A 22477-nucleotide genomic window follows, 5' to 3' on the forward strand; every position below is an offset into this window, starting at 1 on the left:
GATTGATTTTTTTTTCTTTAAAAATTGTTATTGGCGCTAAATAAAAAAACCATCATGCACTCTAAGAAGTACAATTGTTATTGTACATTTTGATAAATGAGCCAAGCATATAATTTTCTTAAGAGTGCTATTAATAATTTTCATGCGTTCTATAGACTGGCTTGAGATCGCTTATTTTAAGTTGCCATTAGTACCATGCCCATGTAAAGCAACTATGATAATCAAAGTAAATATATACTAGTGCTAGTAGTGGGATGTTACGATGCATGCTTAAAACTGAAATAATGAATATAAGAACAAAATTAACTTTGTTAATTCCATTGATTTGAATCTTCATTTCTGCCTTGCGGCTGTTTACATTTATTATGGTGAAATTATGGTGAAATTAGTATACCCCTACCTACTTAAATACACTTATCACATTGGGTGAGGAATTTTCCTCTTCATGATCTCTTGCATGCCAAAAAGAAAAAAATAAAAAAAAATAAAGGGAAGAAAAAGAAAACATGATATGCCAACCATATCATGTTTTGGTAGGAAGACTCTTCTCTGTGCACTTGGCTTCCTCTGCTGCAACATGTTTAATTTCTTGTATCTTGAACTTTCTGACTTTCGGAGGGCACGTCCCTAATATTCAGTGACTTTCAGTCATCTGAGATATTAATGGGATAGATGAAAACAATGAAGATGTACGATATGTTTCTTTAAATCTCACGTGTTTATTTTATGTTGCTTATCTCTTTCGGCCAAAAGGAAATGGACTTTGGAGTGGTGGGTTTCTTCCTCATGCATGAAATGGTAATATATGTCAAGTAGCTGGCTTGAAGGGGGAGGGAGGGTCTGAAAGTTGGGGACTTGGAATGTTTTTGGGAGTTTATGATTTATGGGGGTTTTATATGATAGTTTTAAGAGATAATCTGATGGGCAGGCCATTTTGGGGAAGAGCAAAAGGGCCATACTGTATGCCATTTTGTGCACCAACCATAGACCACCTGCACAATGCCACATACATAACATGTCAGCCACCTCCACAACCAGATCAACAAATTAAGTTAAAGCAGGACGAGGAGGTGCTAGCAGATCTGCTGTGCCGCCACTGCCACAGGCACAGCACAGCCACTGCATGCCTACCCTCTTCCACGGAAGAGGATTCTCTACCCTCCTATTCTCATTTTCTTTCATCTCCTTCTTTCATATATTATTTTTTATCTTATTATTTTTATAAAAAATCAATATAAGATGTTGACGTGATTTAATCATGACCACTCAAATAAGAAGGTATGAAATGATAGAGAGATTAGGAGAGTAAAGAATCATCTTTCCTCTCCCTCAAGATTCAAAACTACCAAAATAAGTGAAAGTACCCACCTGTACTTTGTTGTTAGATGGTGTAAAAAGACCAAAATCTCCAGCTTGGCTAATTCATTCCCTGGACATGCGTGGGTCCCGCTGCCAAATGGCATGTAGGTATTGGGTTTTGGAGCAATCTGTGTCACACGATGACATAAAGGTGATGAGTCTTTATCCACCATACATCTATCTCCAACATAGCCATTGTTTATGGTGAATGAATGATGAGTTGTGTACCTCAAACCTGGAGGGATCAAACTTGTCAGGATCAGGAAAGATTTCTGGGCTGTGGTGAATGTTTCTGAAAAGTGGTAAAACTTTCCACCCTTTTGGTATCAGATAACCTGAAAACATATCCATATTTGAGATCATCAGCAAACAGATTCTAACTTTCATGTTAAAAAAGGTGAAAAAGTAAATCATTGGTTTGGCAATTACTGACCTTGATATTCAACATCCTCCACGGCTTCCCTGAAAGTGAAAGACAAAATGGAAGCAACTCTTAGTGTCTCTTGAATCACTCTACAAGTCAAGGGCATCTTTTTGGTATCTGCCCAACTCAGAACTTTCTCCTCCTCTTCTTCTTCTTCTTTTGACCTTATTATTGCTTCTTGCTCTTCCTGTAAATATCACATCACATTAGTAACAACTTAATTACAACCTAAAAAAGGAAATTAGAATGTTTTTAAATAATAAAAACAAAAGGGAATTGGATGATTAGAATGCTTACAGTGACAGCTTGAAGAACGCTTGGGTTTTCCCCAAGGTACTTGACAATCCAAGTTAAGACGCTGGCTGTGGTGTCACGGGCAGCGAAGATGACCCCAATGACGTTGTCAGCGATTTGTTGGTCAGTGAGGCCTTCTTTGTCACCCATGAATGATCCCAGAAGATCCTTATGGTCCTCCTCCTCCAACTGCATCCTTTGCCTACTTGTAGATATAATTTTGGCCAAGATCTGAGCCAGCTCCTTCCTTACTTTCATTGATTTGTGAAACAGCGTGCCTGGAAGATTAATGGGCATTGAATTGTAACCCTTCTCAAGAATGTAGTAGCACCTCTTCAGATCCTCTCTGTACAGAATCTCATCCTTACCAAATATAGAAAGGAGTGCAACATTGAATGTGAACTGCACCACCAATAATTGATTAATCAGTACAACAATTTAATATTATATCAACCAAAAATCTCTCACTACAGAAAAACAGAAAATGTTCTCTCGCTGAATCTTGTCAGACTAATCTAGATGACGGTCAATCTCATCAGACTAATCACCCCAATTTTATGGCAACATAAGTTTCCCAAGATAACATTAGTCTTTACCGCTCTAATTCTCTCTGTTTTGTTTTGCTTTGCTCTGTTGAAAGAGTGGGGGGTGTTGTTACAATAACTCACCGTTTTCATTTCTTGGAAGGTGTTGATCAAGCGGCCTTGGCAGGACTTGAGAGAGTCTTTGGCAATGGATTCAATGTCAGGGACGATACTTCTGATGGCTTCCGGCATGAAGGCACGGAGGACAAGCTTTCTCAATTTGGCATGGTAATCTCCTTGGTGAAAAAAGATGGCTTCTTTCCCCAACATCCTCTCTTTGCTCGCCGGAAAAGTTGGCTTGAACAGATGGGCTCGAGAAAGCACAAATTTCGCCGCTTCGGGGCTCGAAATCATCACACAGGGACAACCCAAGATGTGGGTTTTGAAGATTGACCCAAACCTATCAATTAAATTAAAACACATCATTAGTACATAAAACCAACTAGTCGGTGAATTAAGTAGAAAACTTAAGAGCGATGCGGGTTTGGGACGAATGAAATGAATTATTACCTCTTTTGTTTTGAGGCAAAGAAGACATTTGGGTCTTGAGAGTAGAGTTGGAAGGTTTCTCCAATGTAAGGCCAGCCTAAGGAACCCGGCGGAAGTGGGATTTTCCGGCGGTTCGGAGTGAAGAGCTTGGTGATGAGGGAATTTATGACAAAGAGGAAGAACAATACAAAGGCAAAGATGCAAAACATGGAGTTCAAGATATTCAATTCCATTAAATTTCTTGTTCTTCTTGGAATTGAATTGAATTAGTAACTATAAACCGGTTAAGTAGCAGCAGAAGGAGAAGAGGAAGAAAAACAACTAGTTGTGTTGTGAAGAAAACAAGTGAAGTAGTGGGAGTATTTATAGAGGGTGTTGGGTGAGGAAGAAGAGAGGAAGTGAGGAGATGTTTGTGCTCCTTCCAATTACAGCTTGAATCCCACACACGGAATCTCCCTCCAGCTCATTCCAACGCTTTCACTTGTTTTACCACTTTTAGTCGCTCCTTTCTTTCTTTATCTCTAGTTTGAAAAGGGTTACGATTCTTATTTTGAGTTCAAAATTTTAAGGATGCATTTTTTAGAGTCACTGATTCTGTTTTAGCATACTGTTTAATTCGAAGATCAATTGTACTTTAGCACATTTATGTGTTATCGGAACTATATTGAATGTCAAGGGATATCATATAACTTTTATATCAATGTGTAGTGGAAGAGATTTTTTTAATACGTCTAGAATACGAATTAGCATACTACATGTTATTGTACAAATACATTTTTCACTACATATATAATGATATATAATACATCATCTGTATTTCGAATATACTAAAAAATTTATCACGTAGTGGAATACTTCATATATTTTAAACAAAAAATGTTATGGAGAGTGAGGGAGAGGAGAGAGAGAGGGAAGAGAGAGAGAGCACGTGTAGAAGCAAAAGCAACGCATAAAGAATGTGTACCGTGGGACTTTCCTCATGTAGGAGTTTGACCGTACGACGGGGCGTTAGTGAATCACGAAATAAGTGCGGGCCTTGAAGTTTATTACCAGAAGGAGGGCACAGACACGGACACGCACGAAAAGCTTAAATGCAAAAACACCTCTTTGAGCAATGCAAACGGCAACCTTTATCTCATCCCCTATCTTCCCTACTCTTTTGAGATTTTAATACTATTTGCACTGCATTTACTCCCTCATTCTAACTCCTACTTTCCACCAGACCTCCCACGTAGGGATTCTTTTAGCATGAGTTGAATAACTACATGTCTAGGGATGTATTTATTTATTTATTTTTTTTCTTTTTTTGGTGCTGTGAAGTATGAGATACTTCAGGCATTTAATTGTTAGATTTTTATTTAAAAATTTAAAAAAAAAATCAAGTTAACGGTTAAAAAGTTAGAAAGTATTCTATAATCTAGCAGATTATAGAATTTTTGCTTAGTTAAATAGCATTTTTTAAACTAATTTCGAACGAGATTTCAAATCCAATTCCTCTTTCTCCTTTTTATTAAAGAAAAGGAGCAAGAGCATCTCCTTATAAACTTGCTCTTGCTTAAGTTATTTTAACCAAAAAAAAACCAACTAATTTTTCTCCAAGACACTTAAAAAACTAGTTACTTTAGCTCAATGAATGGTCACTCCCTAAATTAAAATTGGAGGAAAGAGATCTTAATGGTAAACTAAACATTAAAAATATTAAACTATCATAGTATTTAACAAATATTTATAAATTATTCATAGTTGTTGGAAATGATAAGTTAAATTAGGTTAGCCAAAACAATTCTGACGTTATTCACCAGCTAAATTAACAAAAATTTAAGGATAACAAAATTTTACACCTTTAATTTTTGGGATGATTTTTAATATGGGCTTGAAGTTTCAATTTTCTCATTTACACTTTAAGATTTTTAAATTGTATCAATTTAAGTCTTTAGTCGAATTGACGTGTTTACCATTCATTGAATTGATTGCACGTTGTGCGTGGGGCCTTTAAAATGGCTAACGTGTAAGCCAAATTTGCACCACATTGACAAAAAATTAATCAGGTTACGGAGGACTAGATGTTTAAAGAGAAAAGATATAAATTGATACAATTTCAAAATCTCAAGGTTCAATGTGAGAAAATTAGAACCACATGGCTCGTTTTGAACATCATTTCAAAGCTAGAGAGTGTAAGGTGTAGTTAGCCAAATGTATAACAAGCCCTTAGATGATCTAACTACATTTTACACCTTCTAGGTTTGAGGTAGTTTTCAAAATGCACCATAAGGTTTCAATTTTCTCATATGAGATCCTCAAGTTTACAAGTTGTATCAAATTATACCTTTCATTCCTTGGAATGTCTAACCCTTCATCGAATTTATGAGATTTTTTTGTCAATATAGTGCAAATGTGGCGTACATGGCAATCCATTCGCAAGTACCATACTTACCATGTTAGTAATTGAATGAATGATCAAACAATCAATAAGACTGAGACATAAATTGGTACAATTTAAATAGCTTATGGTGCAATACAAATTTTTTTTTTTAACTTCGTGGTCTATTTTGAAAATCACCTAAAACCTTAAAGATGTGAAATATAGTTAACTCTAATAAAGTAATTTGTCGAAAAAATGGCAAAATTATCATGCAATGTGATCAAGCATATAGCATAGCGAAGGGAAAGTCTATTTGTGGATTCTCAAGCATGAAAGTTTTCTAGTCTCAAATGTTATGTCGCCAAGTAAGGAACCTCTTCTCAACCTGATGGCTGAAGAGAACTGAGGAGCAATATGACAGACATAAGCCCATAAACTATGAAATCCAGCATTTACGGCTTAGGCTCCAATCCCTGATTTGAACCTAGTTAGTTTCAAAGAGAACAACGCTAATCTCTATTTTGAGCCTATAATACGATGTTTCAAAGAGAACTCTTATCTTGTAAGTGAAGGAATTTCATGACTTTATTGTGTGGGTCAACATTTTCACATTCTCATATGCTTCCTTACATTTTTCAGGTGAACAACACATATTGAATAACTTAGAGTATATGTGGCTGTTGGACTTCACTCATGGGTGAGCTAATACCATGTTTCACCCTTAAATTAATTGGCAACTGAAAAAGTGACATAATCACTTATAAACTCGTGCAACATTCCATGACATTTCAATGTGGAAATCGACAATACATAATTTTTTTGAGGGTTTTGTTGGAACGTTGTTACTTTCGTATTTTGCTTCTAATAAGGTGTTGTTATTGTTAGACAAATAAGGAATATGGTTGGAGTCCTTGTGTAATTGTATATAATATTAGTATTGGAAGAATAAGCCGTCCTACAGCCGTCAAGCCGTCCTACAGCCGTCCTACCTTGTCCTACCTACACACTAGCCGTCCTACAGCCGTCAAGCCGTCCTACAGCCGTCCTACCTTGTCCTACCTACACACTAGGACGGCTACCTTGTCCTCTACAGCCGTCCTACCTTGTCCTACCTACACACTAGGACAGCTACCTTGTCCTACCTACACATTTGTATCATGTATATATATCCTTGTAATCTTGTAGAGAAAAATTAATGAGAAAAAGCATTCTCTTCCATATTTTCCACAAAGCATTCTCTTCCATATTTTCTACATGGTATACAGAGCAGGTTTATAACCCTAGCCCTAATTTTTTTTTTTTTTTCGGCAGCTTTCTCTGCTGTTCCCATGGCTGTTCGTGGCCCGTCTCGTCCCTCCTCTGCTCGTCCTCCCCTCCACTGCACCTACTGCAATTTTGATTATCATACCCGAGACACCTGCCATAAACTTCATGGCTATCCCATTGGCCATCCCCTCCATGGCCAACCGTGGCGACCACCGCGCCGTGCCACTGCTTCCATTTCTTCCCGCAGCCATGCACCTTCCAGTCATCCCCGGCAGCCACGGTTTTCTGCTTCCCGGCCCCATAATTTCACCCAGGCCCATCACGTGCAAGGCACCCAGGCCCCCGCCTCCTCTTCTACTCCAGCGACCCACCAAGTGCACGGGGCCCAGCCCACTTTGCATGACTTGCAGCTTGCCATGCCTGACCTCTCTGCCGAGCAGCACTCCCGTGTTCTAGCTGCTCTACGTGACACCACCACCCCTCCTCAGGCCAATGCCGTTCTCACTACTGATTTTGCCCAAGGTTTGTTACCTGTCACTTCTCGTCATGGTCAATGGATTCTTGACAGTGGTGCTACGGATCATATTACTTCTTCCGCTTCATGTTTGGTTAATCGTTCTCCTTCACATTTGCCGCCTGTTTCTTTGCCTAGTGGTGCTTCCGCTCCCATTACTTTTACCGACACTCTTCCTTTAAATTCATCAGTTACTTTGAAGGATGTTTTATGTGTCCCTAATTTCCGAGTGGACCTTTTATCGGTTGGTAAACTTACAGATGGATTATCGTGTTCCATAACCTTCTTTCCTTCTTGGTGTGTTTTGCAGGACTTGGTTTCGAAGGCGATGATTGGTGTGGGTAAGCGACGTGGCGATCTGTATTACCTTGTGGCCCTTACCTCTTCTCTCCCCACCCGTCAACCTCTCTGCAACATCATTACCATCCCCTCCTCCCTCTGGCATAGGCGTCTTGGTCACCCCTCCTCCACTCGTTTGCAAGCTTTAGCATCTAGCTCTCTTAATTGTACTTTTGATTCTAGTCATATTTGTGATGTTTGTCCGTTGGCAAAACAAACTCGTCAACCTTTTCTTTTGAGTTTAATTTCATCAACTTTCCATTTTGCTTTAATTCATTGTGATATTTGGGGCCCGAATCGTCAATCTTCTCTTTCTGGTGCTCATTATTTCTTAACCATTGTGGATGATTTTTCTCGCTTTACGTGGTTCTTCCTCATGAAACATAAATCCGACACTCAACAATTAATTAAGGATTTTTTTGCTTATGTCACTACCCAATTTCGCACTACCATCCAATGCATTCGTACTGACAATGGTGGTGAATTTTTATCTCTTCGTAGTTTTTTCTCTGATCATGGGGTGCTTTTACAAACTTCTTGTGTTTATACCCCCCAACAAAATGGCGTTGTTGAAAGAAAACATCGTCATCTTCTTGAAACCGCTCGCGCCCTTCGTTTTCAATCCCATCTTCCTATCAAGTTTTGGGGGGAATGTGTTCTTACCGCTACTTATCTCATCAATCGTCTCCCTACCCGTCTTCTCCATCATAAATCCCCATTTGAGGTTCTCTTTTCGAAAACCCCATCTTATGACCACTTCCGCGTCTTTGGTTGTCTGGCATATGCCACCTCTGTCACTCCCACCACCAAATTTTTCCCTCGAGCTCATCGTTGCATTTTTCTCGGTTATCCTCATGGACAAAAGGTCTATACCCTTTACGATCTCGACAATCACCGCATTTTCACTAGTCGAGACGTCATCTTTCACGAAACTACTTTCCCTTATGCCGTTTCTCACCCTCCTATCCCATCCTCTTCGCCTACCCTACCCATCCCACCCCCTCTGGACTTTACATATAACCCACCACCTTCCTCCCCTTCCACGCCTCCCACAGATTCCCTTGCTGCCCCATTACCCGTTCCTCCCCATGCCCCTGCCCTCTCGGCATCCCCTCTTCCCCCCCCCCGCTACTTCCTTACCTTTCACCCTTTTACCCACGGACATCCCTACCCCCCCCCCACTACCTACCAATCCACCCCTTCCCCGCACCTCTTCCCGTGCCCATAAACCTCCATCCTATTTAAAAGACTACGTTTGCTCGCAGGTGATTCTGCCATCCCACCCATCTTCGACTTCGCAACCCGGTTCTACACAAGGTACGCGATATCCACTTTGTAATTTTCTCTCTTATCACCGTTACTCTCCTAGGCATTTTTCTTACATTAACTCTGTCAGTCGGACTGTGGAGCCTTCCTCCTTTGCCGAGGCTGCCACTGACCCCAATTGGCAACGTGCTATGACTGAGGAGTTTCAAGCTTTACATGCTAATGGTACTTGGACCTTAACTTCCTTGCCCCCTGGCAAAATTCCCATTGGTTGTAAGTGGGTGTACAAACTCAAGCACAATTCTGACGGCTCTATTGACCGCTACAAAGCTCGTTTGGTTGCTAAAGGCTTCACTCAGGCTGAAGGTATTGATTATCATGACACTTTTTCTCCTACTGCTAAGATGATTACGGTGCGTTGTCTTCTTGCTCTTGCTGCTAGTCAATCTTGGTCTCTTCATCAGCTTGATGTTAATAATGCTTTCTTACATGGTGACTTACATGAAGAAATCTATATGTCTCCTCCTCCTGGTCTTCGGCGACAGGGGGAGAATCTTGTGTGTCGCCTTCACAAGTCACTTTATGGTCTTAAGCAGGCTTCTCGCCAATGGTTTGCCAAATTCACTAGTGCCATCATTTCTGCCGGTTTTCAACAATCCAAAGCTGACTATTCATTGTTCACTAAAAAGTCTGGTATTTCTTTCACAGCTTTGCTCATTTATGTGGATGATATTGTGATTACAGGCAATGATGCTAGTGCCATTAATTCTCTGAAGTCTTTTCTCCGTGATCATTTTCGGATAAAAGACCTTGGTGATTTAAAATATTTTTTGGGTATTGAGGTTTCTCGTTCCAAACAAGGGATTTATATTTCTCAACGCAAGTATGCATTAGAGATTCTCAAGGACTATGGTTTTTTGGGAGCACGACCCATTGTTTTTCCTATGGATGACACAAAATTATCTGATAAAGGAGAACTTCTCAAGGATCCTGAAAAGTATCGACGATTAGTAGGTCGGTTAATATATCTCACTATCACTCGGTCGGATATCACCTATTCTGTGCATGTTCTAAGCCGTTTTATGCACGAGCCAAGGATATCTCATATGGATGCTGCGCTTCGTATTGTTCGTTATTTGAAGGCTACTCCAGGTCAAGGTTTATTATTTCGTTCTGACAACCAGACCAAGTTAACTGCGTTTTGTGATTCTGATTGGGCAGGTTGCCCTATCACTCGCCGTTCGACTACTGGGTATTGTGTATTCTTGGGCGGTTCTTTGATTTCTTGGCGGATGAAACGACAGAAAACCGTTTCGCTCTCTTCAGCAGAGGCGGAATATAGGGCCATGGCAGGTGCTTGTTGTGAGATAGTTTGGCTTCGTTTTTTGTTGAAGGATTTGAACATTCCTTTGGATGGTCCTTCCATTTTATTTTGTGATAATCAAGCAGCGTTACATATAGCTGCCAATCCTGTTTTTCATGAACGAACTCGTCACATTGAGATGGATTGTCACTTTATACGAGATAAGATTGTAGATGGCACAATAGAGACCAAGCATGTGGGTAGGGCACAACAGTTGGCAGACTTGTTTACCAAACCTCTTGGGAAAGAAAAGTTTTCGGGTATGTTACGCAAGTTGGGAGTTCTTGACATCCACTCTCCAACTTGAGGGGGAGTGTTAGACAAATAAGGAATATGGTTGGAGTCCTTGTGTAATTGTATATAATATTATTATTGGAAGAATAAGCCGTCATACAGCCGTCAAGCCGTCCTACAGCCGTCCTACCTTGTCCTACCTACACACTAGGACGGCTACCTTGTCCTACCTACACATTTGTATCATGTATATATATCCTTGTAATCTTGTAGAGAAAAATTAATGAGAAAAAGCATTCTCTTCCATATTTTCCACAAAGCATTCTCTTCCATATTTTCTACAGTTATAGCAACGCTGGGGTGTGAGATAGTTTATAAACAAGCTTTAGCTCTACTTTTAGGGTCGTGTATTCATATCATTATTCATGAAAGTTTTGTAGTTTTTGTCAGTTTTCTTGGTGGATTTTTTTTTTTTTTTTTAACTTTTGACAAGCGATAATATATTACATAAAATTTAAATAAATTATGATAAGCAAGATTTAACAGTAATTTAATGCAAAAGTGAAAATGCACTGCTTTAACTAACTTGATTAAACTCTATTTCAATATACAATATGGTTGCACATAATTTAGTATCTATAAATTTTCCAGATTTCTAGTAAGCCGCCACGTCCGCTAAGAATATAGATAGGTTAACAGATTGACAGAGATTTTACAAGATATACTATACAACTTAACAAGGAACTGATCAACCTGCGGTCAGAAGAACTGAACTCTCGGTTCCTGTAACTCTGCTTTTTGGTAACTCGAAGAAGTGAGAAGTCTTTTCATTTTTGTCAACTGGAAGACGTCAAATTCCAGGTTCCGAGTCTCGGAAACCTGCATGCAAGTATATGAACAAACAAATTCAAATTAATAAGCTCATTAGTTGGGCCTTCCATCAGGCTGACCATGAGATGAGGATATTGAGGCTTCCTCTTAAATGCTCCAAAGTTGAGTTCTTCTGATCTATTTAGCTGCTTGTGATCTCATCTCACTCGAGAATAACAAAGACCCGTCTTGCTTGAGATTTTTCATAGACGCTCGGTACAAGAAAATTATGGTCATTCACGGTTTGATTTTAACTTACCGATAACAAATCATTTAATTTTTATTGTTGTTGTTGTTTTTTTTTAATTTTTATTGTTGAATTAAGATTGAGTGGTGGGTGACCATTCTTGATAAATAGTCATTTTAGCATTTTTTTGCAAAACTTTATTCGTTTGTTTTCTTTAATACAAATGAATGTCTTAATAATTTTAAATTTATCTAATTTTTTTGTAAAGATAACCTATAAATAATGTACTAAAATATAGACAAATCGTATTATTAAAAATAGGCCTTACAAAATATATGTCAAAGTGTGTATCTGAAAACGCGAGTCTCCGAATCTTAACCTACACCTGTATATATTTATATGGCAACGCTAAGTTGGTTGTACATAAATGAAATGTGACACCTGTAAATTAAGTTTCAGCCGAGAGGGTAGAGGTGACCAGGTGTCAAGTGTATCCATACAATAATACAAACGTCCCATTAAATTTTTTTTTGGACAAAAAACGTCCCATAAATATGTGAGCTAATCAAAAGCACGAAGAATTCCATCCAAGAGAAAGTCAAGGGGTGATCGATTGCCTACTTTGTACATTAATGAAGGGAAAAGTAAAGGGTCATCATCATAAAAGTATGTAGCTGATGAGAGAAAATACAAGTTTGAAAGTCATGTCAAATATAGTTAAGGGAGCAGGCTGCAGAAGTCATATCCAAACGGCCACAAACATGATTTATTTTTCTTTGGATGGAAATGGAGGTCATAATATATGAATAGGATTTGAACATATATGCAAGTATACACCTGGTATATATCTCGGTGACAAGTTTTATAGTGTGAATTTACTTAGCAAGCATCATAGTAATTGGTTGTTTAGAAGATAAGTCAAGTGGGTGAGAGATTTATCATCTTATGTTGAAATTTAATTTGGCACACCCTTAAATTCGGAATAGTAAAGAAGATCCCACCCCAAACGGACGGGTAGACAAAATCACCCTGAATGACAAAGGGGTACCATTATATCTCTATATATACAAACAATGACATATCCAAGATTATAACATTAGGGGGATCTAATCAGGGTACGCTAGGTGCTAGTTGAGTGGCGGACTGGGGCCTAGAGCCTATGAGCTAGATGGGCCTAGGCAGATTCAAGTAAATTCATTATATATAATATAAAATAAGTTTCTATTTACACTTTAAAAAAAAATTATACTTGTATTGAGAATTTGAATTTATTATTTTAATTTGGTTGATTATTTAACATATAACATAAAAAAAATCATAATTTATGCTTTAGTATTTTAGTGATTTTGTTGGTATGAGATGAAATTTCAAGTGATTACGAGTTCGTAATACATTACGAAACATTTTTTAGAGATCGTATGAATTTATAGTGAATATGAAAATAAAATAAAAAAACAATGTCATACGTATGGTATAAAAGGTATTAGTTGAGTAATAACCATCCCCCTTATTAATTAAAATGCTAGGTGACGCAACCTGATTAGACAATAATTAAAAAAAAAATGGGGAGTTGGTCACTTGGGAATGGAGAGAGATTTCTTCTTTGTTGGAACCAAGGTCCAAGAACAATAGAGTCATGTTGGTCTTCTATGTGTTCTTTTTTGTCTAAAATTAGATATTTCTTCTTGATTCAAAGTTTCTGTTGCACAACTTCTGCACAACCATGGTGCTCTTTTCTGTTCCACCACTTGTCCAACCATTGGGTGGTCCATGGAAGTCCTCACAAGCGATTCTTTGGACTTCCGGGTGGTCCGGGGACCACCTGTGTATAAATGGATCTGCCCTAGTATACAACAAATACAATGAAATTGAGTCTACAAATACTTCTAGGAGGACCACCCGTGTATAAATGGATCTGCCCTAATATACAACAAATACAATAAAATTGAGTCTACAAATACTTCTAGGATGCACTCACTGTGCACAATAAAGATTGGGAAATTGGATATGTCTGCAACATTCAAGTGTTAAATTAACCAATTTTGAAAAAAAAAAAAAAAAAAAAAATTGATGTGTTTAATCTGGCGCCAATTGCCATAAAGTTTTGTCATTGCAATGAGACAAGTCACAACTAGATATATTATATAGAGTGAGGATCCTCACTGGATTCTCTTTATGAGGCTGCCAGAGATTCTCAAATCACATTCGTTCATCGTACATCGTGCGATCAAAAATCATTGTAAATTTTTTTATTTAAAATTAAATATAAACAGTACTTGACGAAAATTGATCGCATGATGTACGATATATATCGAACTCATGATCACCATTATATTATATTTTCCTAACCAATCAACCGTATAGGTTTGACAAGTAAGTGGGAAATATGAGAAAGATTTTCCTTACGAAAGTTTTTACCTAATCAAATGCAAATACATATTTTATATATATTAACACTGAGAAAAGGCCGGCTAAAACAACAGTTGCTGATACTTTGAGATCATGACAGTGACCTTGTAAGGAGGATCAATCAAAACTAGGCAACTGGAAACTCTATACTTTGGTTATTGATTAAAAAAAGTTGAAGAAGATCAATTCTTGTATTTGTGGTATTTAACTGTCATTTATAAAATCTAATCTGTTAAGGTTGAAAGTTGGAGGCTGATAAAGTCATGTCATAGCACTACATTAATATTCAACCTATTTGAAAAAATATCGATAACTTTAGCATACCAGATCACTTTGCAAGTATTTAAAGAGTTAAAATAAACGTAGTCAATTTAATTTGGATCATCTGAATTGGATTATTTGGCTTCTTTTTCCTTTCCTTTTTGTGAGTGTACTCGATCGGTTCCAGCTATTATTCGTATATTAAGTAGATCGAGAGGTCGACTATTGTGACATTTGAAGTGGACAATCATTCACCTTTGATAGTGTATATAGCTGCATGTCCAAAAAGGAAAAGCGCTGCATGCCAAAAAGTTTTGCTGGATTTTGCTGACCAAACATCTTCAAATAATATTTTTTTTTAAAGGAAAACCTTGTGGATTTCCACCCGTGAATTTTTTTAACAATTGAATCGTATACATGTTAATCCATCATTCATAGATCATTTTTATTTAAAAAAAATAGACAAATTCAGAATAAACAAATACAAGGTTTGAAAAAAACACCAAACTAAAAAGCATTTAATCCAACGGTCTTATGGTTCTTTATTTAAGTGGTTTTTGCATATATAATCTTTGAAAAAATACCTAATATACATACGATTCAATCAGTAAAATACAATATGAAGTGATCAATATTAAAGTATCTCTCAAATAAATTTATTTGAACGATCCACCAACGGTTGGTGATATAGAAATGTTCCTCAAATATATGTACAACACGCACACACTCTTATATGGGGACTCTGCATAAAAACAAGAGACTCCTCCCTCCCTTCAATTCGGACTATGTGATCCACCTCAAACCAGAAAAGTTCTAAAATCTTTTAGAAGAGATTGACTCTATCATAACTGTTGCTAGCTAGCTAGCAACCCCTTGCAACCATATAAAGGGCAAGTGAACCCCACAGAATCAGCCAAAATGCACAATTGATCATATCTTCCTTACCTTTTTATGTTATGTGACCTACAAAAATCAACAAAACAATTATGAGAGATCAGATTGCAATCTTTCAGCTGGTAAAATGTTATCGAGTATCAATCCCACCACTATTATAAAATACTAGAATATTCATATTGGCCATATGGCAAGCTACGTATAGGTACTAAAAAAATACGCAAATTGACTAGAATCATTCTGTCCATATTGGATATGAAACTGATGATACTTGAGTATTACCAGTTGTAAAATCTTTTCTAATTCATTAACAGGGCCAGTTTATTGGGGCTTTGTTGTCACTTTTGCTCGTAAGTGATTTTGTTAAAAATGGTTTTCTTGATGCATAAAATGGAATCAGAATACAGTGTGGTGAATTGGCATTCGCAAGGGCGGTCCAGTTAAGGATAGATGAACGAAGTAACTTGCAAGGAAGATAGAGTATTGAAAGGTACCAGTGTGGTACCGGTCTAAGAGCCTTCGATGTTTAAGTTAGCAAACTATGCTTAAAGCACAACATAGGCAAGTTTAGTGGTAATATAGTGTTGAACGACAATTAGTGATTACCCTTAGAAGAGAGTAGAGGTTACCCTTTTATAGGGCCAAAGTTAGAGGAAATTTGCTCAGCTAGCCAAAGTGGGATTAAATGAGATTAATGTGGTGTTGTCATTTGTCGCGTTGTGATTGGTCTCATTAGTTGGAGGAAAATCTCTCATTAATTATGGGGATAGTAAATGAGTGAATGCCGCGTGGCATAGCCCCTCGCTTGTTTTGGGGTTAGTTCGTGTGCTTCAGTAGGTCTCTTCAGTAGGTTCATGATGTTTTATAGTTGACTAGTACTCGGTCGTTTCAAAGTCCATTAAATATGATACAAACAAATCTCATTATAAACAAGTTGAAATCTTTACTAAAATTTCAACTGCTTCCTCAAAAAGAAGTTAGAGTGTTTCCTAAATAATGGAGGATGGAGTTGGTTTTATTTTAGATGCAGGAGAGTTAAAAGAAGGAAGCGCCATTCAATATTTATGGTTAAAAGACTATTTGTTAGTGCCATATTCCGAAAGTGGATGTTTTAAACTTTTCACGCCTTTTGGAGGAACGCTACTTTCATTTGACGTGTTAGTTTTGGGCTCGTAATATATGAGTTTGGAGAAAATTATGAGTCACGTGGTCGTATAAAAGGTGTTACTTTCTCCCACAAAAATGGCTTAAGCCATCTTTTGCAGAAATACGTTGAAGCAATTCTCCACAAACTGACAAAAGTAGCTTGAGTCATCTTTCACGGAAATCCATCAAAAATGCACCTACTAATAAATGGTGTTCTTTATTGTTTGTCTTTTGAGGTTTCAAGGGTGTTATGTTCTCTATCGTTTGTCTTTTGGGGTTTCAAGGGTTTTATGTTTTTTATTGTTTGTTTTCTGGGGTTTCAAAGGGTTTTATTGCTTTTCTTTTGGATATGTCCTTTTCATTCAAAAATAAATTCAGAAAAATGAGAATTTCTCTCACAACCTTAGGATATTGTAGCAGCAATTAATCTTTTAACCCCATGAATTACTAATTCTCCAATCGCTTTTCTTAATTGAATGACACTTCCTTTTTTTAACTCTCCCGCCTCTAAATTAACACCAACTTCGTCCTCCATCACTAAAAGCACCATACTAGATGTTTCCTTGAAAATTGATTCAGTGACGTAGCAAAAGTTTTAAGTTTTTACGCTAAACGTATTTATATGTTCTTTTGGTTCGCATAAACTGCTCTTAGCTATTCCAAAAATAGTACCAAACATTTCCTACTCAAAAATCAAAATCAATTGACAATGGTTCGGGAGTCTCATAACTTTATATATGGTGGTACAATATTTGACATTCCTAATGTGGAATTTGGTCTTAAAAAAAAAAATTTGCACACCAAAGAAGAAAAGCTAATTTCTGTAGCAATCATCCACTCATTGTCTCCCCAACTATGAGTAGGGTCAGCACGCCAACTTAAAGTCCTCTAACTTGATCATTGTGGCCATGGTTACAATTATCTTGTGAAATGAACCTTGCTTTTTAAATAAACCAAGGAAACAAAAGCGAGACTGCAATTTTATTCATGTATTTAAAATTTTATTGGTGCTTGCTATAAATAATATACATATGTAACGTGAGTTCGAAAATTTCATGTACTCTGAGAACATGGTGAATTCTTAATTGAAAATGTACAATTTCTAATATACAAGAGACGAGGACGATGTTGCAGATTTAAGAACCAAAGCTATGATCTAACATTTAATTCATATCCTGATAAGAAAACTAAAAAAATAAAAAACACTTAATTCATGTCAACGCGTGTCGACGTGTCTAAAATGTGTCTAAAATGTGTCTAAAATGTGTACGTTTGTACGTATATATTTGTATTTATATCAAAAGTCATAGTTCTTATCTATGGGCCCAAATCAAAACCAGAGGACTCCCAGTTTGTCGAAAACCACCTTGATTCATTGAAAGGAAAGCCCCCCAGTTTTGTTGCACTCGGTCATCCACTATATAGTATGATAATCCCCCCTTGCTCAAAACCAGTCATCTTATTCCTGGTTTCTATTGATCATGCATTGCTGGATTCAACGTTAATTATTTGTTATGCTCCCTCTCCTTGTTTGATGCAAACTTCTTTATTTTCGAAAGAGACAGAAAGGGATGGGATGAGATCGGACTGGAGACAAAAACAATTCCACCTTGACCTACTACCCCATGCATGTATTATATTTCGTTTGGCATATTTCAACCTTTAGGGTTGTATTCCACGCTCACTTATTAAAACCACCTTTTGTGATGATGTTATCAAGTTCAAAGCTAGCTTAAGAAGGAACGAAAAATAAATTAGATACGTATAGGTACAAACACACACATTTATATTGTGTATATGCAAATTTTAATCTAAGTTGATTAACTAAAAAACCTACAAAAGAAATGATGCCAAGTGTATGCTTAACAACGGTCTAACAACGATATGATGTTAGTCAAAGACTCACAATGTCTAAGTCAAAGAAGTATTTTTGAAAAATAAAAAATTTGTAGAGTTTTGAATTACTTGATTCAATGAATGATTTGACTGATTTGACCATTTTATATAGGCGATGGCTTAACATATTAAGGTCAACCATGCAATCAAAAGAATTTGCTACCCAACCAACCAGTCTTGTATCTATAGTTCATGGTTTATGTTTTAAAAATCGTTAAGCGGTAGCGGACGACGTAATGGAGCCTAACGCTTTAGGGCCTAGGCGTTTTGTTCATATTTCTTTGTACATGTATTCCACCATCCTCCACTCCTCTAATATTCCTCACTCTCATGTATTTCCTCCTCGATATACATCCCTTAATTAATACAATCATAGATGACGCATAATTTTTTTTTTTTTTTAAACAAGGGCTAATTTTTATCATTCACACAACCCTCAAAATCGATTTTGTGACGGATAAGGGAATGGTTTGTTTGAGGGCTTCATGCGCCAAGCCCGTCTGAACAGATCGATGATGGTAACAAGACCCCTAGGAGCGATGGTAATGGTACATGGTTTCGTAAATTCCACTCGATCCTTCCCAAGATGATCAACAATGAGATTTCGACTCCGAATAGATACACATCTACCCGTAGCCTCGAGAAAGCCCTTCTTAGGCCTTTTTCAACGCTTGAATGCAAGGCCGAGACTCAAGGCGGGGCAAACAACCTTCTAACTGAGGCCAGGAGATATTCTATTTTTCAGATTTCAATCTAGCTCCCAATCATGCCTTCCAAAGATCTTGCCATTTCCAAAGAAACTGGAGTTACATCTCTTTTACATTTCCATTCAAGAGTTCTTATGTGTTTCCACGCCACTTCGAGACCCCGAAAAATGGACAACTTCCTTTTCTTAGAAACACATACAAGAGCCGTCACTACAAAATGGATAATGGTAACCCCACCATTAACTACTTCATTTATGAATTTCATACACAACCCTCAAAATCGAGAAATTTTTCAAAAATGTTCGATATTCAAGCGAGTATCCACGTGTTATAAAATAAGTAAAGTGACATAGAAAAATATATTGTTTTCTCTATTTGTATTATACCATATAGAGGACATGAATATCCGATACTTAAAAAAATATTTCCTAAAATAAATCTCAGAACGGGGACTGAAACATAGAAACAAAATATGAAAAAAAAAAATGCTAGGAAACAAATGGACGTTGGAACAGCTGGAAACTCCGCAAAAGCCAAATTCTTCAGTCATTCAGTCTAAAGAAATTTTTACATATTATATGATATATCAGAGGGGCGTTGGGGGAGAGCGAAAAGGGTAGTCGTACAAGGTCCCAAATTTGAAGGGATTTCTAAATTTTTTGCCATTTAATATTATGTAATGTTTTATATTTAAAAAATTATTTTTATTAGTACTTTAAAATCTCATTTTGCACTTCTTATAAACGTAATTTTTTTATATTTATAATGTAATTTTTTTCCTTTCTAAATATAAAGATTTGAAGTATAATGAGATATTTTGAGTGTTGATAGTAACACCTTAAAGACAATATTTTTCTTGTTTGGTTGTTTAATATTGAACTTCTTTTGATTATTTAGTGAAGATTATGCTTGTAGATATTTTTACTTATTATTAATAATATTTATAAACTTGCAATCAATGAGTGCTAAAGTTTATTGATTTAAGTAATTATTTTCTAGTATCAATACATTGTCCTATTTTTCTTTAAAAACTATCTAAAAAAAGGAATCATTTTATAAATTTCGCACATGCTCTTAAATTTTCAAAAACGACCCTGTGATATATTATAGACTCACATAATCGCTTTCGTCACACGTCATTCTCTGCTTTACAGATAAGGCGTTGCTAGCTGTTTTTTTTGTCACACCTCAATTAAATCTAAAGTATTTAATGAAAAAATGTAGGATTAAGAGAATGGTAAACAGAGTAAAACGGCATCGACTGTCAACTCTAATAGTTTATTGTTTTATAATTGAATCAAACTACTTAATTTATTTATCGAATGTCAAACATGATGCACTGCATGCTACTGTAGACACGTGGTTTCATTTCATTCGAAGTACACATGCACCTACGTAATATGTGCATGCGCTTAGCATCAATAAACTAAACATTTTTGGTTTGACCCAATAAATAAAAACTACTAGTTTTTGCAAAAAAAAATGCTAAAATAATTCTCTGCCATCTTATGTTTTTAACATATATTTTATAATGTTAACATATAAATTTACGTTAATTAAACTATAAATTGACAGAGAAAGTTCCACTTTAAAATCACATCGGCAGTTCTCTTTCGCAAAACCAAAAACCATGGTGGATCACAGTACAGATGGTATGAATTCAAGGAAGCTTGCCTCCATGCTTTGAGGTAATTAAATCGATTATTCGACGACCGTAGCCTATATAAGTCAAAATTCCATCAGACAAAGCCAGTTGTAAAGTTTTGAGTTTTGATCGATATGGTCTAATTAACAATGATATTCCCTTATTATCTTTGCTATAATTTATTATCTCAGACATTTTATATGTATATGAACATCGAGGAGTAATTTGCTTAACAATTATTGATCAAGGGCATAACCGATTTAAAATTCCAGAGTGATTCAAAGAGAGTCTCATTTTGTGAATGATTAACTGTATATGGCCAGGCTAGGGCAGAGCCGATAGCAAATTCAAGATTTAAATTTTACAGGCTAGGGCAGAGCCGATAGCAAATTCAAGATTTAAATTTTACAGGCTAGGGCAGAGCCGATAGCAAATTCAAGATTTAAATTTTGGGGGTCTCAGTGAAAAAGTTTTAGGCTTTTTTTTTTTTTTTTTTTTTTTTTATGGAAGTCAGTTTTTTTAGTAATGCATTTCGTTAATCACTTGGTGGGCTTCTTGTTTGCTGAGTTGTCGACATCTACTAAAGAAACATGATGAGTGCTGGCGAAAGCCCATGTCGAGTGATGTTGATGCTACTTGCCAAGTGTTTGCTGAGATATGTTAAGCATGCATCACACCAAACACTTGGTAACTATGAAGTTGAATGTCTTGTGATTTCATTATACAATGACCTGGTACAAGAATTTAGGTGTAATACAAAGATCAATCTAGATCCTACAAGTCGGCATTTATTCCTACAATCAAGGAAGCAAACATACATGGTCAGAGAATCGATCACGTATCATCCCTATTTCTCAATACCGCTCCTCAAGTTGGAATGTATGTTGATGTTTCCCAACTTGACAAATAAAATTGTGAACTGTGAAAGTCCAAGTGGCTTTGTGAACATGTTTGTTGGTTGTTGGGATGTTGATATGTGGGCCGTTTTGATCATCCCGCTTTGAACATTTTTGTGTACAACAACCAATTTCTTTATGCTTAGTTCATTTGTGAAAGATGGGATTCGAAGCAAATGTGAAGTGCAGACTGGCTGTCACAATATAACTTGACAGGGTATAAATGTAGAATGCCCAAGTCATTGAAGATGGATTTCAACCAAATAATTTCACATGTGGATGTCATGGAGTGATATCCGCATCTGCGCTTGAACATGATATGGTAACTTGTTTCTTGTTTTTCTAAGAGACCAATGATTTCCGAAGGGATACGCAATACCAAGTAACTGAGCGTCGAGAATCACGGCATTGAACCCAATCTGCATCACACAAAAATTAACAAATGATTTCTCGAGGAATAAGCAATACCTAGTAACTCAGCGTCCAGTGCCATGGAGTCAATCCCAATCAGCATAACATAAAGCATTCAAATGGATTGAGCTCTTTGCAGAGAAAAACAAACCTTGCCCAGTTGTGTTTTAATATAGTGCAACACTCGATGAGCTACTTTAAAGTGTGATGTTTGTGGCTTGTCCATGAAACGACTTAGTATGTGTACCGAATATACTAAGTCAGGTCGTGTGATATTAAGTACATTAATCGACCAACAAGTCATTTGATACAATGAAGGACAGGGAAGACATTATCCGTCATCTTTATTGAGGGACATTGTTCTAAAAAGGGTCTAGGTGGTGCCTAAGCGTTGGACGGAGAAGTTCCAATGTGATTTAGGCACTATGCCCCAGCCTGACGTCCGATTAATGTTTAACATATTTTAGAACCTTGTTAAGGGACATTTTTTTTTTTCTTTGGGGCTTGGCGTTGGCTTGGCAGCAAGAGGGATCTCCAATGCATAATTTCGCTAGACAATTGCAATAATCCAATAATCAAGCACCACATCGTTTATTTTAAAATTTTAGTCTTCCTAGCTTACCCAAAATAAAATAAAAACGAAAATAAGCGAAATACAGGG

The 22477-nt window shown here is 36.8% G+C and overlaps 1 protein-coding gene across 1 annotated transcript; it reads right to left on the bottom strand.

Moving 5' to 3' along the window:
* Positions 1–291: 291 nt before the first annotated feature.
* On the bottom strand, positions 292–3811 carry LOC137710798 (abscisic acid 8'-hydroxylase CYP707A2). Its single transcript, XM_068449929.2, has 7 exons — positions 3172–3811; positions 2746–3061; positions 2081–2479; positions 1793–1970; positions 1588–1694; positions 1369–1487; positions 292–992 (listed from the first exon to the last, which is right to left on the bottom strand). The coding sequence occupies exons 1-7, from the start codon at positions 3381–3383 to the stop codon at positions 893–895; spliced, it is 1431 nt and encodes a 476-aa protein (XP_068306030.2). The 5' UTR covers positions 3384–3811; the 3' UTR covers positions 292–892.
* Positions 3812–22477: the final 18666 nt, after the last annotated feature.

Source organism: Pyrus communis, chromosome 6, assembly GCF_041283825.1.
Source record: "Pyrus communis isolate YQ-2024b chromosome 6, ASM4128382v1, whole genome shotgun sequence".
Classification (NCBI taxonomy): domain Eukaryota; kingdom Viridiplantae; phylum Streptophyta; class Magnoliopsida; order Rosales; family Rosaceae; genus Pyrus; species Pyrus communis.